The sequence below is a fragment of the Bos grunniens genome, chromosome 29, assembly GCF_055505025.1.
Source record: "Bos grunniens cultivar Pamir isolate PY7600 chromosome 29, Bosgru_T2T1.0, whole genome shotgun sequence".
Lineage (NCBI taxonomy): Eukaryota > Metazoa > Chordata > Mammalia > Artiodactyla > Bovidae > Bos > Bos grunniens.
Window position 1 is genome coordinate 5,941,022 of NC_141193.1, and position 23,215 is coordinate 5,964,236.

The 23,215-nt window shown below is 61.2% G+C and overlaps 1 protein-coding gene across 2 annotated transcripts; it reads right to left on the reverse strand.

Moving 5' to 3' along the window:
• Positions 1-2,083: 2,083 nt before the first annotated feature.
• On the reverse strand, positions 2,084-20,946 carry GRK2 (G protein-coupled receptor kinase 2). Of its 2 annotated transcripts, none has more exons than XM_086385424.1 (21): positions 20,560-20,946; positions 10,694-10,770; positions 9,102-9,175; positions 8,870-8,971; positions 8,704-8,778; positions 8,517-8,578; positions 7,694-7,745; positions 7,340-7,431; positions 7,090-7,189; positions 6,930-7,008; positions 6,705-6,835; positions 6,358-6,452; positions 6,177-6,284; positions 5,635-5,701; positions 5,232-5,332; positions 4,576-4,642; positions 4,399-4,494; positions 4,011-4,173; positions 3,719-3,855; positions 3,505-3,615; positions 2,084-3,371 (listed from the first exon to the last, which is right to left on the reverse strand). In XM_086385424.1, exons 1-21 carry the CDS (start codon positions 20,670-20,672, stop codon positions 3,207-3,209), a joined length of 2,067 nt encoding a protein of 688 aa, XP_086241550.1. In that variant the 5' UTR covers positions 20,673-20,946; the 3' UTR covers positions 2,084-3,206. The 2 variants fall into 2 exon arrangements, with proteins under 2 accessions (XP_086241550.1, XP_086241549.1); XM_086385423.1 differs by having other exon boundaries at positions 3,505-3,618; positions 20,560-20,944.
• Between the last annotated feature and the right edge of the window lie 2,269 nt (positions 20,947-23,215).

Below are 23,215 nucleotides of genomic sequence, written 5' to 3' on the forward strand. Positions count from 1 at the left end.
AGGCCTCTCAATGTCTAGAACTCTAAAATCAGGGCCTACCAGACATGGAATGAATAAAGAAGATGTGGTACAGATATATAGTGGAATATTACTCAGCAATTAAAAATAATGAAATAATGCCATTTGCAGCAACGTGGGTGGGCCTAAGAGAGTGTCATACTGAGCGAAGTTAAGTCAGAGAAGAAATATCATACGACAACCTTTATATATGGACTCTAAAAAGAAATGATACAAATGAACTTACAGAACAGAAAGAGACTCACAGATTTAGAAGACAAACTTATGGTTGCTGGGGGAAGGGATACTTAGGGACTTTGGGAAGGTCATGTACACCCTGCTATATTGAAAATAGATAACTGACAAAGACTTATTGCATAGCATCTGGAAGTCTGCTCAGTGTAATGTGCGAGCCTGGATGGGGGAGGGTTTGGGAGAGCATGGATACATACATGTGTATGTATGGCTGAGGCCCTTTGCTGTTCACCTGAAGCTACCACAACATTGTTAATTGGCTATACCCCAATACAAATGGTTTTGGTGTTAAAAAAATTTTTTTAATAAAAAAAAAAATATATATAATCAGGCCCTACCGGCCACCACTGCTGCAGCTCTTTCTAGCCTCCACTTTCCTTAAAAAGTGCTACCCCATCCCCAAGCCCTCTTCACCCCAAATCTAACTGGACTGTCTCAGGCCCAGCCTGTCCTGATTTCTGCAGCCTTGAACACAACTCCCTACCGGTCCTTGACTCCTAATGTCGTTGTCTTCTCAAACCTTTTCCAGGACTCCTCCTGACTCCCAAATCAGGATTCTCCCAGCTGAAAGCCTATCTGTTCCAATGTCACCCTGGTGCCACCTCTAGGACCACATTTCAGCTCCTTCTGGGACCCCTCTGTGCCTGAAGGCCCATGCAGTCCATTAGCAGGTCTCAAGCCACATGCAGCCACGTCCACCCTCCTCCCTTCTGGCCAGCTCTGCTCCCTATCGTGGCTCTGAGTGACAGCAGGGCCCTCCTGGTGTAGCATCATGGGCTCCAACCTCTCTCGTCCCCAAGTCCTGCCCCTTCCCGCTGGGCCACGTTCTTTCCATCTGGCCTCTTTGCACTACCACCACCGTCATTATGCCATCTCTTCCCTGGACAGAATCACGGCCCCTTCCCCTGACTCCCTGACTTGTCTCCTTCTGAACACCCTGCACGTGTAACCAGCAACTAGTTCTGCAGTCAGCCGTCCAGTCACCACCCAGCCCGTCCAGAACCTTCAAGGATTCCCGAGAGCCTATCCAGGTTCAGACTCCATCTCCATTCCCATTTTTGTGCTGCAGTCACTAGGTGCCCCTGGACTCTGGGTTGGCTTTAGCCTGGCATTCAGGGCCTCCCAGGCCTGCTTCCTTCCCACAATACTGCTGCCAACCTGAGCCACTCCTGACCGCTGGACCCTTCCCTGCATCAGAAATGTCCTCCCCACCTCGTCCACCCCAGTGCTGGAGGCCCAGCTCAAAAGCCATTTCCTTCGGAACTCCTTGGGGCCCTGAGTCCTTGCCAGCAGAGCCCTGCATGGAAAGGGCAGCAGCGACATCACCCATGGGGGCCTAGACAGCAGAGGTGTGCGGAGAAAGTTGAACATTGCCTCTGGGTATGTGAAGCCTGGTGCTGGGGGATCGCTCAGGCTTCAGGGACCTCTACTGGAGGCTGAGCTGCAAGGCCAGGGGTTAGGCTGAAGCCAGAGGCTGAGGCCGGAGGCTGCGTGTGTGGCCCCCAGGGCAGAGGTGTTCATCTGTCCACAGCAGTGCCCTCAGTGCGGGCCCCAGCGGGCTAGATGCCCGGCCAGTCCAAACAGGACACTAAGCACCAACCTGCAGGCACCTCCTCCTGCTTCCCAGGCAGTGGGCAGAAGACTCCCTTCTGGTCCCCCAGGATGGGACAGGCAGGGTGCGAGCCACTCCCACCCCTCCCCAGGCTGTGAGTGCCTGCCCTGAAGGCGGAGGAGATCTGGCGCCACCAAGACCTTCCCTCCTCCGGCCCCACCCCTGGGGGAGGCTGAAAATGACCCTCGGGCACAAAAAGAGTCTGACATAGCCAAGGAGTCAGGCACTATTTTTTATAAAAACGCATAGTATCATTTTTCACTCTTTAAAATCACATTCAAAAATCGGCAAAGGAATGCCCCGGGGAGTGTAGATGGGAGGGGAGGGCCTGCCGACCCAGCCCCAGGGGAGGGCGCGACACCACACGGCAGCGACTGGCACGAGGGGGCATGCTGCGGGCGAGGTGGCGCCCTGGGGGTGGTGGCACTGACAGGACGTGGGGCTGGACAGCGAGGGGCGCTGAGCAACCTGGAGTGGGGAGGGCTGCCCCACCCGCCCCTCGCACTGTGCTGTCTGGCTGGCCCAGGCCAGTCCCCGACGGTTCTGAGCAGAAGAGGCCCTGCCCAGCCCAGGGGAGGGGGCTCAGGGCCAATCGAGGCCAGCGTGGCACAGCCCCAAAGGTGCCTTTCTGTGGTCCCTGAGCCTGGGCGCTTGGGTGGGAAGAAGAGGGGACTGGGGTGGGGGCAGCAGCAGCCACTGCCAATGCCACCCTCCTGGCCAGGTCCCACTGTGTCCAGGGAAGGTGCATGTGGAGGCAGCCAGTGAAACGGGGGCTCTTCCCAAGAAAGGGTGCAGGAGCCTAAGTCACGTGGGAGGCCCTGGGCTCAGCGAGTCCACAGGCTCCCTTATCTACCGACTGGCTGGAGGGCAGGTCAGTGCAGGCCTGTGTCCCAGTCGATGCAGGAGGGGCCGCGGTGGGAGCTTCAAGTAGCCTCCTTGTGCTGCAGCCTCCCTGGGTGGGGCCGCCGGGCCACCCAGCTGTGCTGTGGGCACAGAGCTGGGGAGAGGGGACGGCAGGCCCAACTCCAGGCGACCATCCCTGGGGAAGGGCGGGAGGGCGCTGGGGGCTGCTGCTCTCCCCGTGTGGGGAAGACACCGGGAGCAGAGGCCCCTGGGGGCAGGGTGAGGTGGCTGGACAGTGGCTGGGTGGGTGGCAGCGGGAGCCAAGGCAAGCGGGCCCCTCCCTGGGGGCTGGTCCAGGCTGGGGCCACAGGAAATCACAATAATTACAAAATAAAACCTTTTCCGCTTGGCGGGAAAACAAATAATAAAAATTCAACAAAATAAATTAAAGGTTTATAAAAGGCGGGCGGGCAGGAGGGCGACCGGGCTAGCGGGCGGGTCAGAGGCCGTTGGCACTGCCGCGCTGGATCAGTGGCACCTTGCTCAGCTCCACGACGGGCGAGCGCGGCTTGTTCTTCATCTTGGGCACCCGCTGCACTAGCTGCTGGGCCTCGCGGTAGGCGTCTCGAAGCTCCTTCTTCCACTGCACCAGCTCTGGGTCACTCTGCGCGCACACCCGGTAGTTAGGCGGAGCCGGCCCGTCTGGCCCCGCCCCAGCCACACTCTGGCCCCGCCCCATCCGACCCCGCCCCAGCCATTCTGGACCTGCCCCGGCCCCACCCCGAGTCCCCACTCACATCGCACTGCAGGACAAACTGCTTGCCACCTCGGATCTTGAGGAGGAGGCACTTTCGCTCCTTGATCTGCGTCTCCTCCACCGACTGGATCTCCTCCATGGTCAGCAGGCTCTGCTGCAGGGCGGGAGCCGGCGGTGAGGGCCTGGGACTGCCCCCCCACCCCCTGGCTGGCCCGCCCACCCCCAGGGGTTCCAGGGCCCCGGCTGCTCCTTACCGGGGCCTCGCCCTCGCCCCGCCACTCGAGCCGGTTAGGGAACAGGTAGAAGTACCGCCGCTGCCACTGGGTCAGGAAGGGGTTGCCCATCTTGGACATGTAGCCATGCATGATGCAGTCCTTGCCCAGGGCGTAGTCTGATGCGAGAGAGCAAGAGAGAACTCAGCCGGCCGCACGAGCCGGGTCTGAGTCCTGGATCAGCTGCTCTCTGGCAGGGACCCCGGCTGAACCTGAGCCTGCTTCCCATCTCTAGAGGGGGAAGTGGGCGCCCACAGCAGCTGCTGACCCTCACCTTCCTCGTGGCCCAACTGCTTGTTTTTGGTTTTCTTGCGGGCCTCCAGCCGGTCCGTCTCAGCATTGATGGTGTCAAAGACAGTCTCTGCTACCTCCTGCTGCCACCGCTCCGAGATGGTCAGGGGGAAGTTGCGGTAGAGCTCCTGGTCACTGTCCAGTAGCTTCACCAAGAGGGTGGAGAAGGGACGGCTGTCAGCCACAGGCCAGCTCAGCTGCAGGGCCCGGAACATGGTGGTCTGGTCCAATGGCCACCCCCGGGGACGTGTGGGGAGGAGGAGCCGAGGCCCACCAAGCAGATGGGGCTGGCACGGGGATCTCATAGGGCCAGAGGACGGAGGACACTGCCAGCCGTGCTCAGGGCTGGGAGGCCAGGCCAGGCCCTGTACCTTGATTCCTTTTGTGTCCTCCTCATCGAAGGAGCCAATGTCGAAGGCGTCGGCTGCATTCACCTCCCCTCGTGGGGGGATCAACGGGGGAGGGTACTGTGGTGGAACAGGGGCTAGGCATCAGCACCCAGCAGGGGCTCCCGAGCACCCCGCCTGGTCCCGGCTCTGGGCTGTTACCTTTTGTAAAAAGACCATCTGCCAGTCCAGGGAACGGAAGAAGGGGCTCTCCTTCACCTCCTGGGCCCTGTGGGAAGAGAGGATCACTGGGGCTTGGCACCACCCAGGTTGGGGGGGGGCGAGGTCTGGGCTGTGGGACAGGTGACCTAGGTGTAACTGCTGGTTTAGCCACGCTCTGGCTCTGCAACCTTGGGTAAGTTCCTTAAACCTCAGCCTGTTTCCTCATCTTTAAAATGGGGAGAACAGCAGTCTCCACGGCATAGGGCTGTGGTGAGTTTAATACTGGGAATCTTGCAACATCACGCCCAGTGCTTAGTAAATGTTTAATAAACATAGAAAGCTGCTGTCATCATCATTAGCAACATTATCTTTGTTGGGTCTGCGCCCACCCCCAGCAGCTGTACGGCACGCACCCTCCACCTTGGAACAACGGGCAGGGCTGCCCTAGCCCCACCTTGTGAACTCTGCCAAGGAGGCTGGGACCACGGAGTGGAGGGGCTCCAGTGACAAAACACAGCCCTTGTCCTCAGAGGGACACGGGCAGAGGCTCGGGCAGGCTGCCCCAGTAACCCCTGCAGAGGCCTAGACACGCAGTGTGGACATCACCCAGCAGGGCGGGAAGGCCTGGGGTGATGGCCGGGGTCGCGGGCACTCACCCTCGGCCCAGGCAGCCTAGCCTCCAGTTGACATCCCTCTGCAGCAGCCCCTCCAGCAAGGAGCGGAGCTCAGGGGAGAAGGAGTCAGGCAGCTCCACAGCCTGCAGGGAGGAGGAGGGGATGTTGGCAGAGGCCCACCCCGGCCCCCATCACAGCTCTGGGCCTCCTGAGGCTGCATGAGGCAGTGGCAGGCGGGTCCAGGCCCCCGGCAGATGGAGAGCTTCCAGATGCCCCTAGCAGGCATGTTTGCTCTGACAATGTGGGGAAGGGAGAGCCAACGGGGCCAGAGGCCAGAGGGTGGGCTGCTGGCAGCCGAGACCCTGATGCCTACAGGAGACCCCAGCTGCACTACGGCCCCTCATGAGCTCCACCCAGCCAACCCGGGTTGGTACCCTCCACGCACCATTGTCAATGTCATTCTGTCGATCTCATGCTTGTCTTTGGTCTTGTGCTGCCGGAAAGGGCTATGCCTGGGCAAGAAGGGCCAAAGTCCAAGGTCAGAGAACAGGAATGTGCAAACTGAGGCAGGCTGCATGAGTGCCTGCTGCTAAGTCACTGCAGTCATGTCTGACTCTGTGCGACCCTATAGAGTGTAGCCCCCCAGGCTCCTCTGTCCTTGGGGATTCTCCAGGCAAGAATACTGGAGTGGGTTGCAAAGAGTCGGACACAACTGAGCGACTGAACTGAACTTGCCATGCCCTCCTCCAGGGGATCTTCCTGACCCGGAAACCGAACCTGCATCTCTTACATCTCTTGCACTGACAGGCGGGTTCTCTACCACTAGTGCCACTTGGGAAGCCCATGAATGATCCTTGCCAAAGCCAGGGATGGTGCCACCCCTGTCAGCCAGGCGGCAGGGGGCCCCCACCCAACCCCAGCCTCCTTCCTGGCCTGGGGGAGAGCCTGTTTCTGTCCTGTGCACCCGCCCTGGGACAGCCTGCTCACCCTCGCAGCAGCTTGAAGAGCATGCAGCCCAGGGAGAACCAGTCGGCGCTGCTGTCGTAGGCCACACCCTTCTGTAGAACCTCGGGAGCCATGTACCCGTGGGTGCCCCTGGCGGAGTAAGGAGGCTATGAGTGGGTGGGTCGGAGGGTGCGGGAAGAGGGCGTGGGGCTGGGGCACTCACACACTGGCGTGAGGCTTCTTCTTGGAGAAGTCACAGGCCAGGCCCAGGTCTGAGATGCGCACGTGGCCGTGCTCGTCCAGCAGGATGTTGGCCGGCTGTGGAGGAGGCTCAGTGAGCAGCTCAGGACAGGACCCGGCGGGGCAACATGCCAGCCGGGTGGCTGTCTAGAGGTAAGGGTGTCCAGAGACAGGGCCCTGGGTTGGGGGCGTTGTGGGGGGTGCGGAAGGCAGGAGCCAGGCAAGGAAGAGGGCGGGGCATGAAGAGGGGAGGAGCCAGGCCGGGAGGAGGGCGGGGCACGACATACAGTGGCGGGGCCACGGCAGGAGGAGGGCGGGGCGGCACCTCACCTTCAGGTCCCGGTAGACCACGAAGCGGTTGTGCATGTGCTCCAGGCCCAGGATGATCTCGGCGGCGTAGAAACGCATGTCGGCCTCGGAGAAGACCCCGTGCTGGGACAGGTGGTAGTGCAGGTCCCCGCCTGAGGGAGGCAGCCCGCGGGGGGGGGAGGGGCGCTCAGCTCCCACCCCAGCCCCCAGCCCCGAGGTCCACCTGGGGCCAGGCCAGGCACTCACCGTTCATGAGATCCAGGATGAAGCTGAGCTTGTCCGGTGTGTGGAAGGCGTATGACATGCAGACGATGAACGGGCAGTCCTAGGAGGGGTGGAAGGAGAGGTCAGCGCAGACTGCACTTGGTTCGGAGCCGGGGCCGAGGTGGGGCGGGCTGCCGCTCACCCCGGTGCTGACGAGCGACAGCATGATGCGCTCGTTCAGGGCCAGAGTCTCCCCTTGCTTCATCTTGATGCGCTTCTTGTCCAGACACTTCATGGCGTACCTGTGGGAGAGGGGCCGGTCCCTCAGTCGGTCCACCGGCACCTTCAGTGCAGGCCCAGGGGCGCAGTGGGGTGTGGGCGGTCCTCAGGGCGCCCCCGGGGCCCTCCTCCCCCTCAGGTGTCCCACCCGAGGCAGTGGACCCGGTGCTCACATCTTGCCCGTGTCGGCCTTCCGGCAGCCGTAGACCTCACCGAAGCCGCCTCGCCCGATGATGCGGTGCACACTGAAGTCGTTCATGGTCAGCTGCGGGGGGTGGCAGCCGGGGGGTCACTGCAGGCTGCCCAGGCCCCAACCCGGGAGCAGCAGGGGGTTCCCCCAAGGCCCCTGACCCAGGGCCACCGTCACCCTTCCCAAGTGCCACCCTGCCTGGAACCATCTGCATTGGGGTTCCAGCACCAACCCCACAGCCGCCCCTGGGGGTTGACGGTAGACTCCCCCCGCCGCCCAGGGGCCCTGGGGAGGAGCAGCAGGGAGAGGGCTCTGCACGCCCACCCAGCCCACTCACGTGGATGTTGAGCTCTACATTCTTCCACTGGCAAAATCGTGTGAATTTATCGCTGCAAGAGAAGAAAGAACCCAAGCTCAGCTGAGCCTTAGAAAGTGAGTGAAATTGATGCTGGGGGCAAGCTGGCCCCACCCACTGCTATTGCCTGGGCTCCCTCCCAAGCCTCAGGGTCCTCTTCCGGGCCTGCCAGGAAGAATGCCAGACCAGGCTGCCCCCACCCCCCTCCCGGCAATGCCAGCACTGTTATCGGTCTTTGGGTTTCTGCTTGGATCAGATAAACTTCAAGGTGAGATCTTCCCATCTGACCCCGACTTCCTGCTACCACATCCACAACTAGGCTCATCTCGTTTCCCTCCTCGCATACATCCAGTGACACACCACTCAAACACCACTCACTCCCGGTAAAGCCCCTATGCCATGGCCGGGCAGCTGGGACACATCAAGGAACACCTTCCAGGCTGGCCACAGGGGGCAGAGGAGTGGGCAGTGTGTCCTCCTGTGCCCATCCTTACCACCAGCCTGATATTTCTCATCCCCAGTGGGTCCAGCAAGGGGCTAGATATTCCATGGGGGGAAAGACACATGGCTGGTCCCTCGCTCCCTTTAGACACGGGTGGGCTTTGAGGTGCCTAGTGCTGAGAAGGGTGGGGCAGGAGTGGGGGAGTGGCGACATCTTAGGAGTCGCCGCACTGGGGTATAGACAGGTCCAGGTGCCCACACGCTGGGCACTGAAGCAGGCCGGCTGCTCTCCTCCAGGGCATCCGCACCCCTTCTCAGAGCGGCCTCTTCCCACCTTCTGCTCCTGCACGTGCCCCGCTCTCACCTCTCGATGAATTTCTGGAACACGTCTCCTCGGAGGTTCTGGCAAATTTCTTCAATATATGGCTAAGGGAGGGAGTGGGAGGTGGGTGACTGAGCCACAACAGGAGCCGACCAGGCTCCAGGACCTGTGCCGCCTGCGGGGGACCCCCGCTGGGCTGGGCGGGAGCAGGGACAAGCCAAGCACACACCTGGAAGAGATCCGGAGGCACCTGCTTCTTCACCAGATGGCCCTGGACGTGCTCGATGGCGCTCTTCGAGAAAGGCTGGGGAAGGAGGGAAAGGCGAGTGACTTCTCCATGGGGCCAGCCCTCCTGTCCCCACGCCCAGGCCCGCACCCGGGCCCCAGGCACACACATGTGAGCAGGCCAGCAGCTCCTTCATGATGTACGTGTCGAAGATCTCTCGGCTGCAGACCAGGCGCTCCTCCTCTGTCTCCAGCTTCTCGTATTTCTTGATCTAGAGGACAAGATCCCCACAGGTGAGCCCTGGCCCAGCGGGGCACGGGACTGTCTTACAGGTCCAATGAAAGCAGCCCAAGCCCCTCCCTTTCCCCACGTGCAGCAGGGCCAGGCCAGCCCAGCCTCACCTCCTCGTAGAACTCCACCAAGGGCTTGGCCTCCTCCAGGTGCTTCAGGCAGAAGTCTCGGAAAAGCAGGTACCCTGAAAGGAAGTGTTTTGTGTCAGGCTGAGTCATAGTCCCACAGAGGCCGTGCCATCATGGTGGTGGGTGTGGGCTTGGTGCTTCCTGGGCAGAACTGGCCAAGGAGGTGGCAGAGGTGGTCCCTGCCCCGGATGGAGGCTGGGCAAGGTGGCCTTGGAGGTCACCACCAACCAAAGAGACTCCTGGACCTTATACCCCCCGTCCATCATCAGGCTGGCTCTCACAGCTGCCACTTGAAACAGGTGGACAGGGGCGGCAGGTCCAGTGGGAGAAACCGAGGGAGACCTGTCAGGCAGGTGGTACGTGGCAACCTGAGTAGAACTCAGGGCTCTTCTGCCCAGTGGCAGGTCCTGGGAAGGAAGGCCAGAGGGTGCGAGCAGAGGGCCCCAGAGAGCACAGCCTCTGGGGACAGGAGGGGATGAGACGGGCTGCAGGAAAGGTGGGCAGGAGACCCTGGACGACTCGGGCCAGGGGCCGGGCCCCAGAGCAGCCCTGCAGGGCCAGCAGAAGGAAGGGTGGTCCCAACTCCCTGTAGCCCGACATGGGTGCCCAGGCTTAGCCGGGTGACTGTGCACACCTCTGGGGGCCCTATCCCCTCTGCCAGAGCTCTCGGCCACGGCTTCTGGTAAGGGCGGATGGGCCTTTTAACAGTGGACCTTGAGGAATGCGAGCCCTCGGCTTCCCAGTGGGTGAGGGGCTTTTCATCGCCACCACCGCACCTGGGCCTGTTGTCCAACAGTCTTGCGCAGTGGGGCTCCAGAATGCTAGCTCTCAGGTGAGGCTCAGAGAGGGGCAGCGATGTGCCCAAGGTCACACAGCCCAGGCAGGGGACCCATGCTGCAGGCTTCCTTGACACACAGACTCCCTAAGCCTGACCTCTGGGCCAGGCCACTCCCATTTCAGAGCCGAGGTCCCTTGTCCCGGAAAGGCCGAGTCAGAGTTATGTGCGGCCCGAGCCTGCTTCCCCGGGCCCCGCCGCCCCCTTCCCCGGGTGCCCACCTCTAAGGCCGGGGCCCTGGAGGAGGCGGCCCAGGGGCCTGCCAGCGCAGGTTGCTCACAAAGAGGGCCATGGGGGCGGGGGAGACCACAGCACGGCAGGCGCCACAGGAAGGGCCCCGCCCCTTCCTGTCAGTTCCACCAACGGCCCCAGCAGCTGTGCCTGCGCCAAGGGGAAGCTGCAACTCTCGAAAACAAAAACCCCAAAGGAGGAACTTCCCTGGCGGCCCTGGAAGACTGCTGGGCCCCCACCCCGCATCAGGGGCCTCCCGGAGCAACAGCCAGGGGCTGGGAGACGCTGGGTCCCGGCCCTGCCACCAGCAGCGGGGCTCGCTTGCTGCCCTGTGCTTCCCCCATGGTGGACGGGAGATCTCTTGGCAGAGAGGGGGGCACACAGCCTGGTCAGCTGGGGTGCCGCACAAAGGCGGCCCCAGGGGCCTCCTGCCCCCACCCCCTGGCCTGGCAGCCGGACCGGGAGGTGGGGCGGACGCTCAGGTTGGCAGAGCCCCCACCATACTCACCCAGCTTCTGGGAGAAGATCTTCTCAAAAGTCACCTCGCCCCGGTCCTCCAGGTACTTCTGCATGACGCTGCGGATGCTGGAAGACAGCGGGGGCGGGGGTGACCCAGAGCCCCCATGGCTCCTGCCAGGCCTGCTGGCCCTGCTCCCCTGGAGGGTGGCTGCTTCCTCCCCCGGAATCCGGAGTGGAGGGCACTGCCGGTGGGTGTCAAGCTCCCTTCCAGGAAGGCAGCCACTCTGTTGGACCTGACCGTGGGTCACACCAGTGGGACCCGAGGGAGCCTGTCTGCCCACCAAAGCTCCGTCTTCCAAAGCTAGGGTGACCAGCAGGTGGCTGCTCGGAAGTCTGGTCCCAGCCCTTCCTTGTGCTGGCTTCAGGGAGTTGGCCGAACCTCAAAAGCCAGGCCTCACCCATCAGCAGATGATGGATCACGAAAATACAGCCCATCCTCACAACGGGATACTGCTTAACCATGAAACGGAGTGAAAGGCTGGTATACGTGTGCCCCATGGTATGGACCGACCTCAGAGTGTTCCACCAAGTAACAGTCACCAAATCCCACACATTATATGATTCCATTTATACCACAAGTCCAGAAGGGGCAAATCTACAGACAGAAAGTAGATGAGTGAGTGTCAAAAGCTGGAGAAGAAAAGAGGAATAACTTCTAATGGGCCAGGGTTTCTTTATAAGGTGATGGAAATGTTCTGGAGTTAGGCGGTGATGAGGGCTGCACAACATGGTAAATGTACTGAAATCCACTGACTTCAGCACTTCAGCATGATGAATTTTCTGTCATGTAGATTATATTTCAATATTGGGGGAAAAAAAAAAAAAGTCAGGCCTCAGCTCCCTTGTCCCTAATATCTAAAGTAAGACCCCTGGCCCTGAGCTGCCTCCAGGGCAGCGGAGGAGGGGGGCTGCCCCTGTGACCGCGGAAGCCCAGGTTATCACACTCCCCGCCCCCGGTTATCTCACCCCCAACACCGAGCGCTCTGGGAAAGTCACACCTGACCAGGCTTCATGCCTCAGTGGCAGCTTGGTCTCCCCTCCTCTCCTTTCCTGGGCCACCTGCCGTCCCGCCCAGCCACTGGCTGCGGTCCCACCTAGCTCTCGACATGTTCACAGGGCCTCAGGATATGGGGGGCCATCAGCAGGTCACAGGTGAAAAGGACGCTGTGTGCCCACGTCTCCGTATCCCTGCCTGTCTCGTGGAGTCCAGCACAGGGCCCTGCTGCCCACCACCTGCCGGAAGGCGCCATGCAGCCCTGCCCCCCGGGGAGGCCCGCCCAGGGCACCGGTCCTGCATCTGTGATTCCATGAAATTAGACAACATGAGACAAACTGCGTGGGGCCCAGTCGGTTGGAGGAGACTCAGGCAGGAAAGAACGTTCTAGGCCATTGGAGAGGTCGCGTGGAGGAGGCGGAACTTCACTGGGTTCCTCAAATGCAAACAGAATGTGCACAGGTGGCGAAGCCCAGGGCAGGTGGTGGATGTGGGGACAGGCACGGGAGGCCTGGCCCAGGATGAGCCACTGGGCAGGGAGGAGGCTCAACAGACCACACTTGGGAAGCTCGGTTGGGCGGCGGGTGAGTGGACGGGCTCTGTTGGAGGTACCACGGGGGGAAGCCCAGGTATCTGATGACACGGGGCCAGGAAGGAGGGTTGAAACCAGCTGGGGTGGGAGGAGGCTGGGGCTGGCGGATAGACGGATGGACAGAACTGACAAGACCAGCTGGGGTTTTCGAGGCCCCATCAGAGAGGGGGCCTGAGGTCAGAAGGCCAGCGTAACCAGCAGACCTTGCCCAGGCCCTAGCCCTAACCTAGGTTCGCAGGTGGGGCGACTCCTGCCCTTCCCTTCTGAGGGGGTCAGGGTGGAGGTCCAGCCCTGACCTGGCCAGGCCCTTGCCTGCACTCGGGCCACCCAAGGCAATGCGGGCACACACAGAACCACTGTGAGCACAGGCCTGGAGCCGCAATCCTAGGAGCTCAGAGGCCCTGTGACCCTCCCTGAGAACTGTCTCCACCAGGAGAGCAGGGTGCCGATGACCCAGATGGCCCTCTGTGTCCCCATTCTGAACTCCGACGGACAAGAGCCCCAGCTGAGGGCCAGGGGCCCAGTGGCCCTGAGCTACCACTTCAGAGCCGGTTCCGTCCCAGAAAGCGAGGACGCCCTCCACGGCCGTGGGGACTCCAAGGCTGGGCAGTGGCCCTGAGCCAGGCTGGCACAGCCTCCCTCCTGGGGGCCACATACCTACTCACAGTCACCACCAGCCTCCTCCAAGAACACGGCTCCCTGGTCCTGTGGGACTTGCAGGGACTCAGGAAGCGAGACCCGACCCCAAAAGCCCCCCAAGCACTTAACACACATCAGGAGTTTAAAAATCTGTGACACTGAGCAAGATCCAGCCCCTGCCCCGGGCCTGCAAACTAGAGATGGGAGCCCAGGGAGGCTGCGGGCCGCAGCGTGCGCCCATCCCTTCGGGCCCCCAGCCTGGCGGAGGGCAGCTCAGGGCCTCCCGTTTGGACGAGGACACAGGCTGGGCGATGTGCTGGCTGGAGCACAGCAGGGGGGCCCAGTCCAAGGTAACGGAGGCTCAGCAGGTCCACGAGACCAAGCAGCCAGGAGGTAGGGGTGTGTGGCCCCGGGGATCCCACGGGGGCCAGATTTCTCCTGGGAGGCAGACAGGAGGGCTGGGCCCTCAACCGCTCTGCGGTTCAGCTCCTGGGTCTCTGTGTCCACATCCCATTCCTGGGTTTCAGGACCTCTTGGTCTATGGAAGGGGATGGTAACGAGCAAGAAAGACGTATCACAGAATGTTGATCCTCCACGGAGGGGGACGGTCAGAGGGGTGGTCAGGGGCATGTCCAGAGACAGGTAGGTGTGGGTGACAGGCAGAGCGACACCAGCCTATCAGATGACCCCATGGGGCAGCTGGGTACGGCCTCGGCAACAGTCACGGGGAAGCTCCGCCCCACCCCCCAGGAACCAGCAGTACTGGCCCAGGCTCAGCAAAGGTGGCACACGATGGGAATGCCCAGCTGGGAGCAGGGCCTCCACTTCCCTCTGCGGGGCCCTGTAGGCTGGACACACCAAGGCCAGGGAAACGGGCTCTCCAAGGGTCTGCCTGAGAGCCAGCAGAGCCAGCAGCTCTTCTCTGGGCACCATGCCGGGCATAGACCTCCTCCTCCCTCCCAGGGGCTCTGCCTGCTGCCGGCTGGGCCTCGGGCACAGCAAGCTACACCCCGCCTCCCTCAGAAGACCGCACAGAGTGGATGGCCACAGCATTCTTCCCAGCCCGCAGCACTTCACTTTCTTCCTTAAAAAGAAAAAAATGTTTTCTAAATAAAATAAACAACCCCCCAGCCCCAACCCGAACCAAACACGAGGTCAACCTCGGCAGTCCTTGAAGGGGAGGCCTCCAGGCGGCAACGTTAGGGTTTCCTGTCTGTTCCCACGGGGCTGGGGCCCAGGGAGCTGGCAGGTTAGGAAAGCGTGTCGTGGAGGACGCTCCTGCCAGGGTGGCAAGTACAGGCTGGCACGGGAGGCGGTGGCAGCCTCCTGGGCTGGGTCACCTTTGTTTCCTACCCCCGCGCCCTGATACTGGCAGAGTCTGAGTGGCGATGGGCCCACAGCAGCATTCCTGACCCCACCCAGGTCAATGACTCTGATATCCAGGAGCATGCGGGCCCCCAGATGGACGTCGGACTGTCAGGGGAGCCCCGTGCCTGCATCATTCCTCCGTCCCTGCCCCCGAAGGACCCTCCGCCTCCCAGCCTCTGGGGGGAAGGGGCTCGGCCGCCCTGGTTCCTGCAGTTGCCTGGTGTCCAGGCTTGGGCTTCAAAAGGCTCTTCCTTCCCCCCTCCCAGAGGCCAGGCCAAGTTACAGACTTTAAATGTCCAGCTTCCCCATTGTAAAATGAGGATGTCAACAAACGCTGAATCGCCAGCACTGAGCTGACCGGGAAAGGCAGAGAGCGCACGGCGATAGGAGAACGCGGCCTATCGCGTCAGGCCTCCTTCTCCTGGCGGGAGCCCCCCTTCTAGAATCTGATCACAGCTGCCACGTCCTCAGGGAGTGGGGCTACAAAGGGACCCTTCCCCAGGGCTGCGCCTGTAAGCCTCTCCCCGAGCCTGAAGGGCTAGAACTCCACTCTGCTCACAGACCAGCCTGGGGAGCCCCGTGGGCAGAGCCCAATACCTGCCCTGCCAGGAGCAAGGGCCCCTGGGTAGGAGCTGCCTGGAGGCCGGGGAGACAGCACTTCCGGCCCCCCACCCCAGCACGGGCTGGGGTGATGGGGCGGCAGGGTGAGGGCTGAGCGGGAGAGCTTCCGGCACTTTCTGGCACCACGTGGTTCAAGGGGAGAGCTAAGTCCCTCGCTCTGTGGCACGGCGGCCTCCCAGATGACGCCCACTCGGTCACAGACCGCAGCCTTTGTGGATGGGGAGGGACCTCAGGGTCAGGAGCAAACATGCTCATCTTGATGGTGAGGAAATCGAGGACAGAAGAAACTGAGAAGCAGCACACCCTGAGTCCCAACCAAGCCAGTGGCAAGAAAATGTCCAGTCCCCGCCTGAGAAAGGGGCCCCCACCAGGCGGGGGCCTCCCCCAGCCTCTTTGGGAGAGCTGGGTGCAGGGTCCCAGGGGACCCTGGACTTGTATCCTGGCTGTGGGTGCCGATCAGGCTGGGGCAGCCCCAGCTGGCACGTGGCAGGGCCAGGGGCCACGGTTCCTGTGCTCCTGGGTGACAGCATGCTAGAGCCACGGTGCAAGCTGGCCTGGGGGCTCTGCACTCGGGGGCAGCCACGCCAGGAAGCAACACGCTCTGGGAGAGACGGCAGGCAAGCCAGCAGACCAGAGGCTGTCGCCACGGCCGGGGCACTCCTCTGGGGCATTTCCAGGAAACCTGGCACCATGGTGCCAACCGGTATGAGGAAGTCCTCGGGGGCTTCTGATGAATATTGCTCAATGACTCTCCTCAGGGCTGACAGCATCCTCAGAGCTCGAGGAAGGACCGCATACCAAATGGGAAACTGCGGCCGAATCGGCCAGCTCTGGACAAGTCCGGGGCCAGGGAAGAGAAATGACACCATGCGGCACCGCACCCGCGAGCCCACCGAGGCATGGCAGCCACAAAGTGACGGCTCGCGGGAAAAGACGCTCCGGTGGCCTTGTCGCACCCCGCCGCTCACTGCTCTCGGCCCGTGACAACAAACCCAGAACAACTTCCAGGGCTCCCTGCCCTGCACTCCCAGGAAGAGAGCTATCTGGAACCCCAAACCCAGAATGGCCTCCCTGCTCAGAGAACAGAGCAGCAGACACGTCAGCATCAGAAAACCCACTTCGGAAACCCTGCTTTTCAGCCAGTGGAGACACTACCCTGCCTGTTAGCAGCGATGCAGAGGGCAGGTTACTGTCTTAGAAAAGTCTGCAGCCAAACGCCTCATTTTTTAGTATCTCCTGTTTGAAACAGATGAGGGATAACTTGAGTATAACTCTGTCTTCTGTGATCAGCAGAGGACATTGGTCCCTTGGGACCACGGGGAAAAAAGAAGGGCAGGTGTGGGACTTCCCCAGTGGCCCAGGGGTTGAGATTCTGCACGCTCAACGCAGAGGGGCCCAGGTTTGATCCCTGGTCAGGGAACTAGATCTTACATGCAGCAACAAAGATTCCTCGTGTGCTAACTAAGACCCAGTGCAGTCAAAAATAATAGTAATAATAAGGGCAGGTGTGATGGAGGTTGTGTGTTCTTCAAAGCCTCTCAGGTCCTCTTGGCTTCTGCTGTCTGTTCCAAGGCAGGAACATAATATCCTGGAGGCTCCAGCTGTGTGCACACAGCCCGACCCCTCTGCACAGCCTCCCCAGGTGCCCACGGCGGGCAGGAAACGCCGCCCCAGACTGTGCCTACACCTGACGTCACCAGGAGTTTACTACTAAGGACTGATCGTGCATTAATAGGGCACGTTATTCCTGGCTTGACAGAGCCCAGATTCCCCGGCACAGATTCCAACCTGTCAAGCTCACGCTCCCTTCGAATCCATTTACTGAGAGACGGCAGGCGGGCGAGCAACTTAATGGCAAAAACGTGAAACCCTATGATCTGGAAAGGAGAACAGATGGGGAAAGAGGTCCTGGAGACCCATTCCTGGGGAGAGTGGGGGTGGGGGTGGGGGGGAGCTTCGAATACCTGGAGGGGATGAGTGCCCTAAAAGATAATCTTGTTTTCGGAGGCGGGGGATGGCTGGAGGCAGAGGAATAGGGTGGGAAAATGCTGCTACTGGAGCGGAACGTTCTGGGTAAGGGATAAAGGATGCAAGCAGCAGGGTTTCTGCTGGTGAGGGAGAAGCGGAGGGAGGAGGAAGCAAGAGACCACTGCCTGCGCTTCTTCCCTCCGCAGACCAAGGGCAGGAAGTCCTGGGAGCAAAGAGTTAACAGGAACGAAGAAGCAGTGGAGGAAGAGCCGCGGGTCTGGGAGACAGGGAAGCCAGAAAAGGGCAGGAAGAAGGAAATTCACGGCGGGGGGAGGGACCAGGAAAGAAAGAGGCAAGAGAAGGAGAGGCTGCAAGAGGCACCGGCTCTGACATCTGCCACTGGGGCTGCTGCAGTCACCAGGGAGAGCTGGGCATCTCCCGGGACCGCCCAGGCCGGTCTCCTCTGCCAGGAGCCCGGAGATTAATTACATGAGGCCTCCGTGGTCATATTAAGCAAATGACGATCATTGCGGGACCGTGGCCGCTGCTGGGAAAGGCAGACAGCAGCTTCTCTGGAGAGCGGCACTCACCACAGACCCTGAGAGCCGAAGGCGCATGGTAGGGGGGTGTGTGTTGGGGGGTCCATCAGTCAAGGGCAGCCCCCTCATTGGACCGAGGTGGAAACTGAGGCAGGCTCGGCCAGGATAAGGGGTATCCCTAGGGCCCAGGTGAGCTGGCACTGCAGCGTGATTAGAAGCCGGGTCTCCGGACTCCTGCCACACAGCTGCCTCCCTCTGCCAGAAGGGCGAGAAATGAGTCTGTCTCCTTTGGATTCTATACAGTGACAGAAGGGGAGGCCCCTGTGCCAACTCGAAGTGGCCCTGTGCCCAACAGCTCCTGTTCCCCAGCCCTGAGAAGTCAGAGCTGTGAGCCAGTGCAGCTCCCAGCCAAGCCACAACCCAGGCACCAGCCACAGGGAGGCTGCCAAGATGGACCACCCCAAGGTGGAAACAGGTCCAAATGGCACCTTGTCCTAGGGAAACCATGGCCTTCCTCCCTGACCCCAACATCATGGCTGAGGGGAAGATGTGACCCCAGGTGGGGAGGGGGCTGGGCCCTGTGAACCAAGACAGCTGATGGCACGGGGTCTGCCCCGTGGCTTCCAGGCCACCCTCCCTGGGCATGGGGGGACAGCTGGCACACATTCCTCAAGAGAAGGACCAGGGTGAGCGCAGAGGTCCGGAAGGGAGTGTGGAAGACAGGAAGCACAGCGGGGAAAGAGCACCTGGGAGCCCGGAGACCCCAAATTCAAACACCACCTCGCCTCTGCAACCAAGTCTCTTCCCCTCTCCGAGCCTCAGATGCTTCGACTTATTAAGTGGGAAAATACCACCTGCCGTGCCCGTTTCCTATGGTTGTGAAAAGGATAAAACGGGGTACAAAGCACTTTGCAAACTGGCAACTGTAAGATACAGTCAGAACAATCTTCAGGGCAAGAGGCATCAGCCCCAGGGGGTGTGCAGAGCATAAGGCAAAGGGCTGCGTACCCTCCGAGGTGGAAAGTGTGGATTCCCAGCCCCTGCCCAGCCTCAGCTCACGGCGAGGGCCCCGAGTGCATCTCTCAGGTGCCGGCCATCCACCCAAGGTCGCGCCGCCAGATGGCGACCCTACCTGAGGACCCCTGACCCCTGGCTCTCGGCCTCCTGCTGCTCCCCTCAACCTCACAGCCCCCCTGCTTTCAGACACCACGCGGTCCTGCTATTTCTTGAGCAACTACTACATGTAAGACATGACCTTGCCAACCTCACGGGCTGGTTTTTTGGATCGGCTGAGATGACAGATGTCGAAATAAATAAATTATCATGATTTCCACCACTACTCCTTTCAACGCGGTCGATATCAAGGGTGTAATGGGGACAGAAAAAGAGGAACATCTTGTTTCTCAGGGTTCTAACACCTGCAGAGCCAAGCCAAGGCGGGGCCCCACCGCCAGCAATGCATTCTGGGGCGAGATTACCCAAACGCAGAGAGTTCCAGAAAAAGCCCCGCCTCACGCTTTGCTGAAGTCCAACCTGCTGGAGGGTCTCGAGGCCGTGGCCACCAAGGAGAGCTGCTGGGCGCCCCAGAGGCCAACTCCCCCATTTCCTCCCTCGTGGCTTTGTCATTTCTGAACTCATTTTTGTTCTAACTGTCGCTGCTCCCCGGACAGCCCCCGGCTGGCAGTCAGTCTGGTTCCTGTTTTGAGAAATCTGATTGCAAATGTCTTAGAAAAAAGGGCCCTAACAGCCTTTGCAAAACGCAGACCAATTTTCCTCTCCCAGGCCTGGTGTTCAGTCAATCCGAAACCCAGTGAACGGGCAGGAGAAAAGCACTGGAGACGTTGGCACGGTACCCACCCCTCCCAAGCCCGTTTGGGCCCCGCTTCACTCACTCAGAATGCCACAGAGTCACAGCCGTTATTTCACACCATCCACATTTCACAGATGAGAAAACTGAGGCCCAGAAATGGGAAGGGACTTGCCCACAGTCACATAAGACCAGGACGGCTAGGATGCGCCCAGGGTCCTGGCTGGCAGGGCATATGGCTCTTCAGGCAGAATGGCCAGGCCCGGGCTCAGGCTAGAGTGGTGGACCCAACGTGGAACCACAAGCCAGAAGCCCTGATTCTGGTGGCCAGCACCACCCTGGCTTACCTGTGACACTGGGCAGGCCACTCATGTCTGGGCCTTCAGCTTCCCTTTCTGTTCCATGGTGACAAAACCACCCCTGACCGACTGGTCCCCTGGGTTGTTGCGAGGCTCAAGGGATGGGAAAATACTCTCGAAGCCATAACATGCTGGACAGCCTCAGCTACCGTCCCTACGCTGTCCACTCCTGCGCCTAAACCCTGAGCAGGTGAAACTTGGGTATCAGGTCAGTTATCTCACAGAGAGGAGACAGCTGTGATCCAGCTGCTGCAGGCGTGCTGGGACATCCCCTGGCAAGCAGCACCCCTGGGGTACCACAGGCAGGACTCTTGCCAGAAGAGGAATTCCAGGGGAGAGGGACAGAGCCATGGGGTGCACACTGGACCCTGCTCCCCACCGCTCCCCCAGTCCCCAGAGTACTCTCAATTCCCACCCCAAGCCCGCGGGAAGACCGAGGAAGATCCCCGGAAGACTGGTCTGCCCCGAACCTCACAGAAGGGTCCACCCGAGGGGGCCAGGGTGGGGGCCGGTGGAACCCCAAAGGGGGTGGTGCTGGGAGTCGGGGCAGCGACAGGATGGACGACACAGTCGGGCTCCGGGAGATGGGCAGGCAGAGGCGGGGGACTCCGCGGTGGGAAGGGGGTACCCTGGGCTATCCGGAGGAGGATGAAGGGGGTGCACGGCGCCCCCGGGGAAGAAGGCAGGAGCCAGAGGGCTGAAGGAGAAGGGGGCCAGGCGGAGTGTGTGAAGCGAAAGGGAGGCAGGCAGAGCCGGCCCGGGGGCACCGGGCGGGTCGGGGAGCCCGCGCAGCCGGAAAGCCCCCGCGCTGGGGCGCCCCGGATGTTCAGGTGCACAGGGCCGGGGGCGCCGGGGTCCGGCCAGGGCTGCCGGACGCCGGCGCTGCGCGGGGCTGAGGGGATCGCGGGGCCAGCGCCCGGGCGGCCGGGGCGCGGGGCCGGCGCGCGGGGCTGCGGCGTCCGCCTCACCTGGGCTCGGGCAGCAGGATCTTCTTGCTGGCGCGCGCCGCCGGCGTGGCCTTGCTCTTCTCCATGGCCATCAGGTAGCTCACGTCGGCCAGCACCGCCTCCAGGTCCGCCATCTTGGCGGCGGCGGCGGCCTCTCCCGCCGCTCGGCTCCGCTCCGCTCCGCTCGGCGCGCTCGGCCCGGCCCGGCCGCTCCGTCGGCCTCGGGCGCCGCCGCCCGCCCGGCCCCGCTGGCGCCCGCGGCTCCGCTCGGCGCGGCTCACAGGCGGCGCCGCCCCATGGCGCCGGCTCGGGCCCGGCCCCGGCTCGCTCGGCTCCCGCCGGGACTGCAGTCGGGCCGCCGCCGCCGCCCGCCGCCGCCCGCGCCCCGGAGCCGCCGCCGCCGCCGCCGCCTCCGGCCCCGCCTGCCGCGCACAGCGCCAGCGAGCCCGCGAGGGGCCGGCCGGGCGGGCGGCGGCGCCCCCTGGAGGCAGCGGGGCTGGACCGAGCCTGACCCCCGCGGCCACCCCGGCCTCGACTCTCCGCCTACGGCCCCCACCGGCCATGACCTGTCCCCTGACCTGGGACACGACAGGGCCCCTCGCCAGCAGAAGACCCTAGACCAGACATTGACCACGACTCGGGGCACAATTCGGGTCTCAGACGCCACGATAGACCACTGCCGGGACCCCTGACTTGGAATTGCAGAATGTGACCCCAGGGGCCACTATAGACCACAGCAAGGACCCCAGACTGGCATTGCAGAATGTGTTCCCAGGGACGTGGATCTCAGACTTTAGCTATAACCCCTGACCCCTGACCTTGGACACAGTCAGAAACCTGACACCAGACCCGATCACATTCCTGACCCCAGACTCCAAATAGGACCCCCAGAACTAGACCTTGGATCATCATCTCAGACTGACCATGACCTCAGGTCACCATTCTGGACCCAACCCCCTTCACACCCAGACCCTGACGCTGACCCTTGACCCCCTACAGGACCCCAGATCCAGATTTGGGGCCAGGACCTCAAACACTGATCCCAACCACAGACCATGACCTTGATCCCAGCTTGGTTGCTGAGCCCAACCTTGATTCCACCCCCGACTTAGACCACTATCATGACTCCAAACCCTGGACTTGGGGGCAGAGCCTGGGCCTGGACTTGGACCAGACCAGGGTTCTGGACCCAAAAATTTGGGACACGAACCCAGGACCAAGACACCCAACCAAGACTCAAACTGGACCTAGAGCCCTTAACAGGTTGTCATGAACCTGGGACCTGATGACTGGCATCAGACTCCAGACTTACCCTAGTCCAATCCCCACTCCTGCTCCAGACCCAATCCAGGCCCCAGGACTCCCACTCAGGACTGAGGACCGTGCACCAAAAACCCCCTTCCTGGGTCAGAATCATGATTCCACAAAGCAGGATCCAACTTCTCTCAGCCTTGCGGGGAGGGGAGCGGGTCATGGGGGTCACTGGACTGCCTGGCAAGGGAAATTTACTCTGATGAGACTGCATGGTGGAGGTGGAGAGGATCCATGTATCACAAAGCAGCACCCTTATCTCAGTGTGCTGCTCTTAAGAGCATCTCTGTTTTCCAAGGTGACAAGATTCCCTCCCAGTCCTGGGCCCATGGAGCCAAAGCCTCATGCCAGTTTGTGGGTCAGTAACCAGGACCTTTTTGCAAAGCCTAGGATTCTCCACCACCTTTGTCATGGGCACTTCTCAGCCTATCTTTTGAGATCAGCCTCGGCAGAGCCTGGAACCAGAACGCATCAGTCAGGATGGTGAGGTCCCCTTCTCAGTGGGTGACGCCACCATCCACCCAGACGCTCAAGCCCGAACTCCAGGCATTACCCTTGGCTCCTCTGTCTCCCCATGCCCTAATCTACACCATATCCTCTCATCTGGCCTCCTGAGAATTTTCTTAAACCTGTCTGCTTCTGAGGATTCCCAGGGCTCCTGCCTGAATACAGGCCTTGACCAGAGATGCCTCCCTCGAATCTCGATCTGATAGATTTACTGTCTACTTAGCACTGAGAAGCAGTGCTCCAGGGCTTCTGGGGATGCTGGGAGTGGGGAATTCAGAGGGGGGGCTCCCCCCCCGCCCCACTCTCCGAAAGCAAATCACGTAAGCAAGTTCCTTAACCTGCAAGTCAAACTCTTGGGTGACTGAGTCGTGCTCCCCTCTCAGGCCAGGGTTGCCATCATCCCCTAAGCCCGAGGTACCCCCTGCCATCAGCTGATCCATCAGCTTTTACCCCTGTGTCTTTGTCTCTCCCTCTGTCTCGAAGCCCTCTGCGTGTCCTCTTCCCTGGCTAACTCCGGCTTACCCTTTAAGACCCACCTCCTCCAGGCCACCGTCCCCAGTCCCCTTGCTCCCAATTGTGTACATCTCCAGTTCTGCACTTGGTACCTGCTCCCTGATTTGAAAACATCATCAATTGCAAGATGCACGTCATTCAAGTTTTTTGACGGGGAGGGGTGGGATGTGTGTGTCTGTTGTTGTTTAGTCGCTCAGTCATGTCCAACTCTTTGCGACCCCATGGACTGCAGCACGCCAGGCTTCTCTGTCCTTCAGTAGCTCCCAGAGCTTGCTCAAAACTCAGGTCCATTGAATCAGTCCATGAAGCTTTATTCAATATTTGCATCCACTGGGAAATGCCTCCT

What these genes read in the sequence shown, in the direction of transcription:
- GRK2 (XM_086385423.1), bottom strand. Translation starts at nt 20,672, where the DNA reads ATGGCGGACCTGGAGGCGGTGCTGGCCGACGTGAGCTACCTGATGGCC. An exon ending in TGCCTCCGGATCTCTTCCAG is followed by an intron (nt 8,579 to 8,703) that starts GTGTGTGCTTGG and finishes TCCCTCCCTTAG; the next exon opens with CCATATATTGAAGAAATTTG. An exon ending in ATGTAGAGCTCAACATCCAC is followed by an intron (nt 7,432 to 7,693) that starts GTGAGTGGGCTG and finishes CACCCCCCGCAG; the next exon opens with CTGACCATGAACGACTTCAG.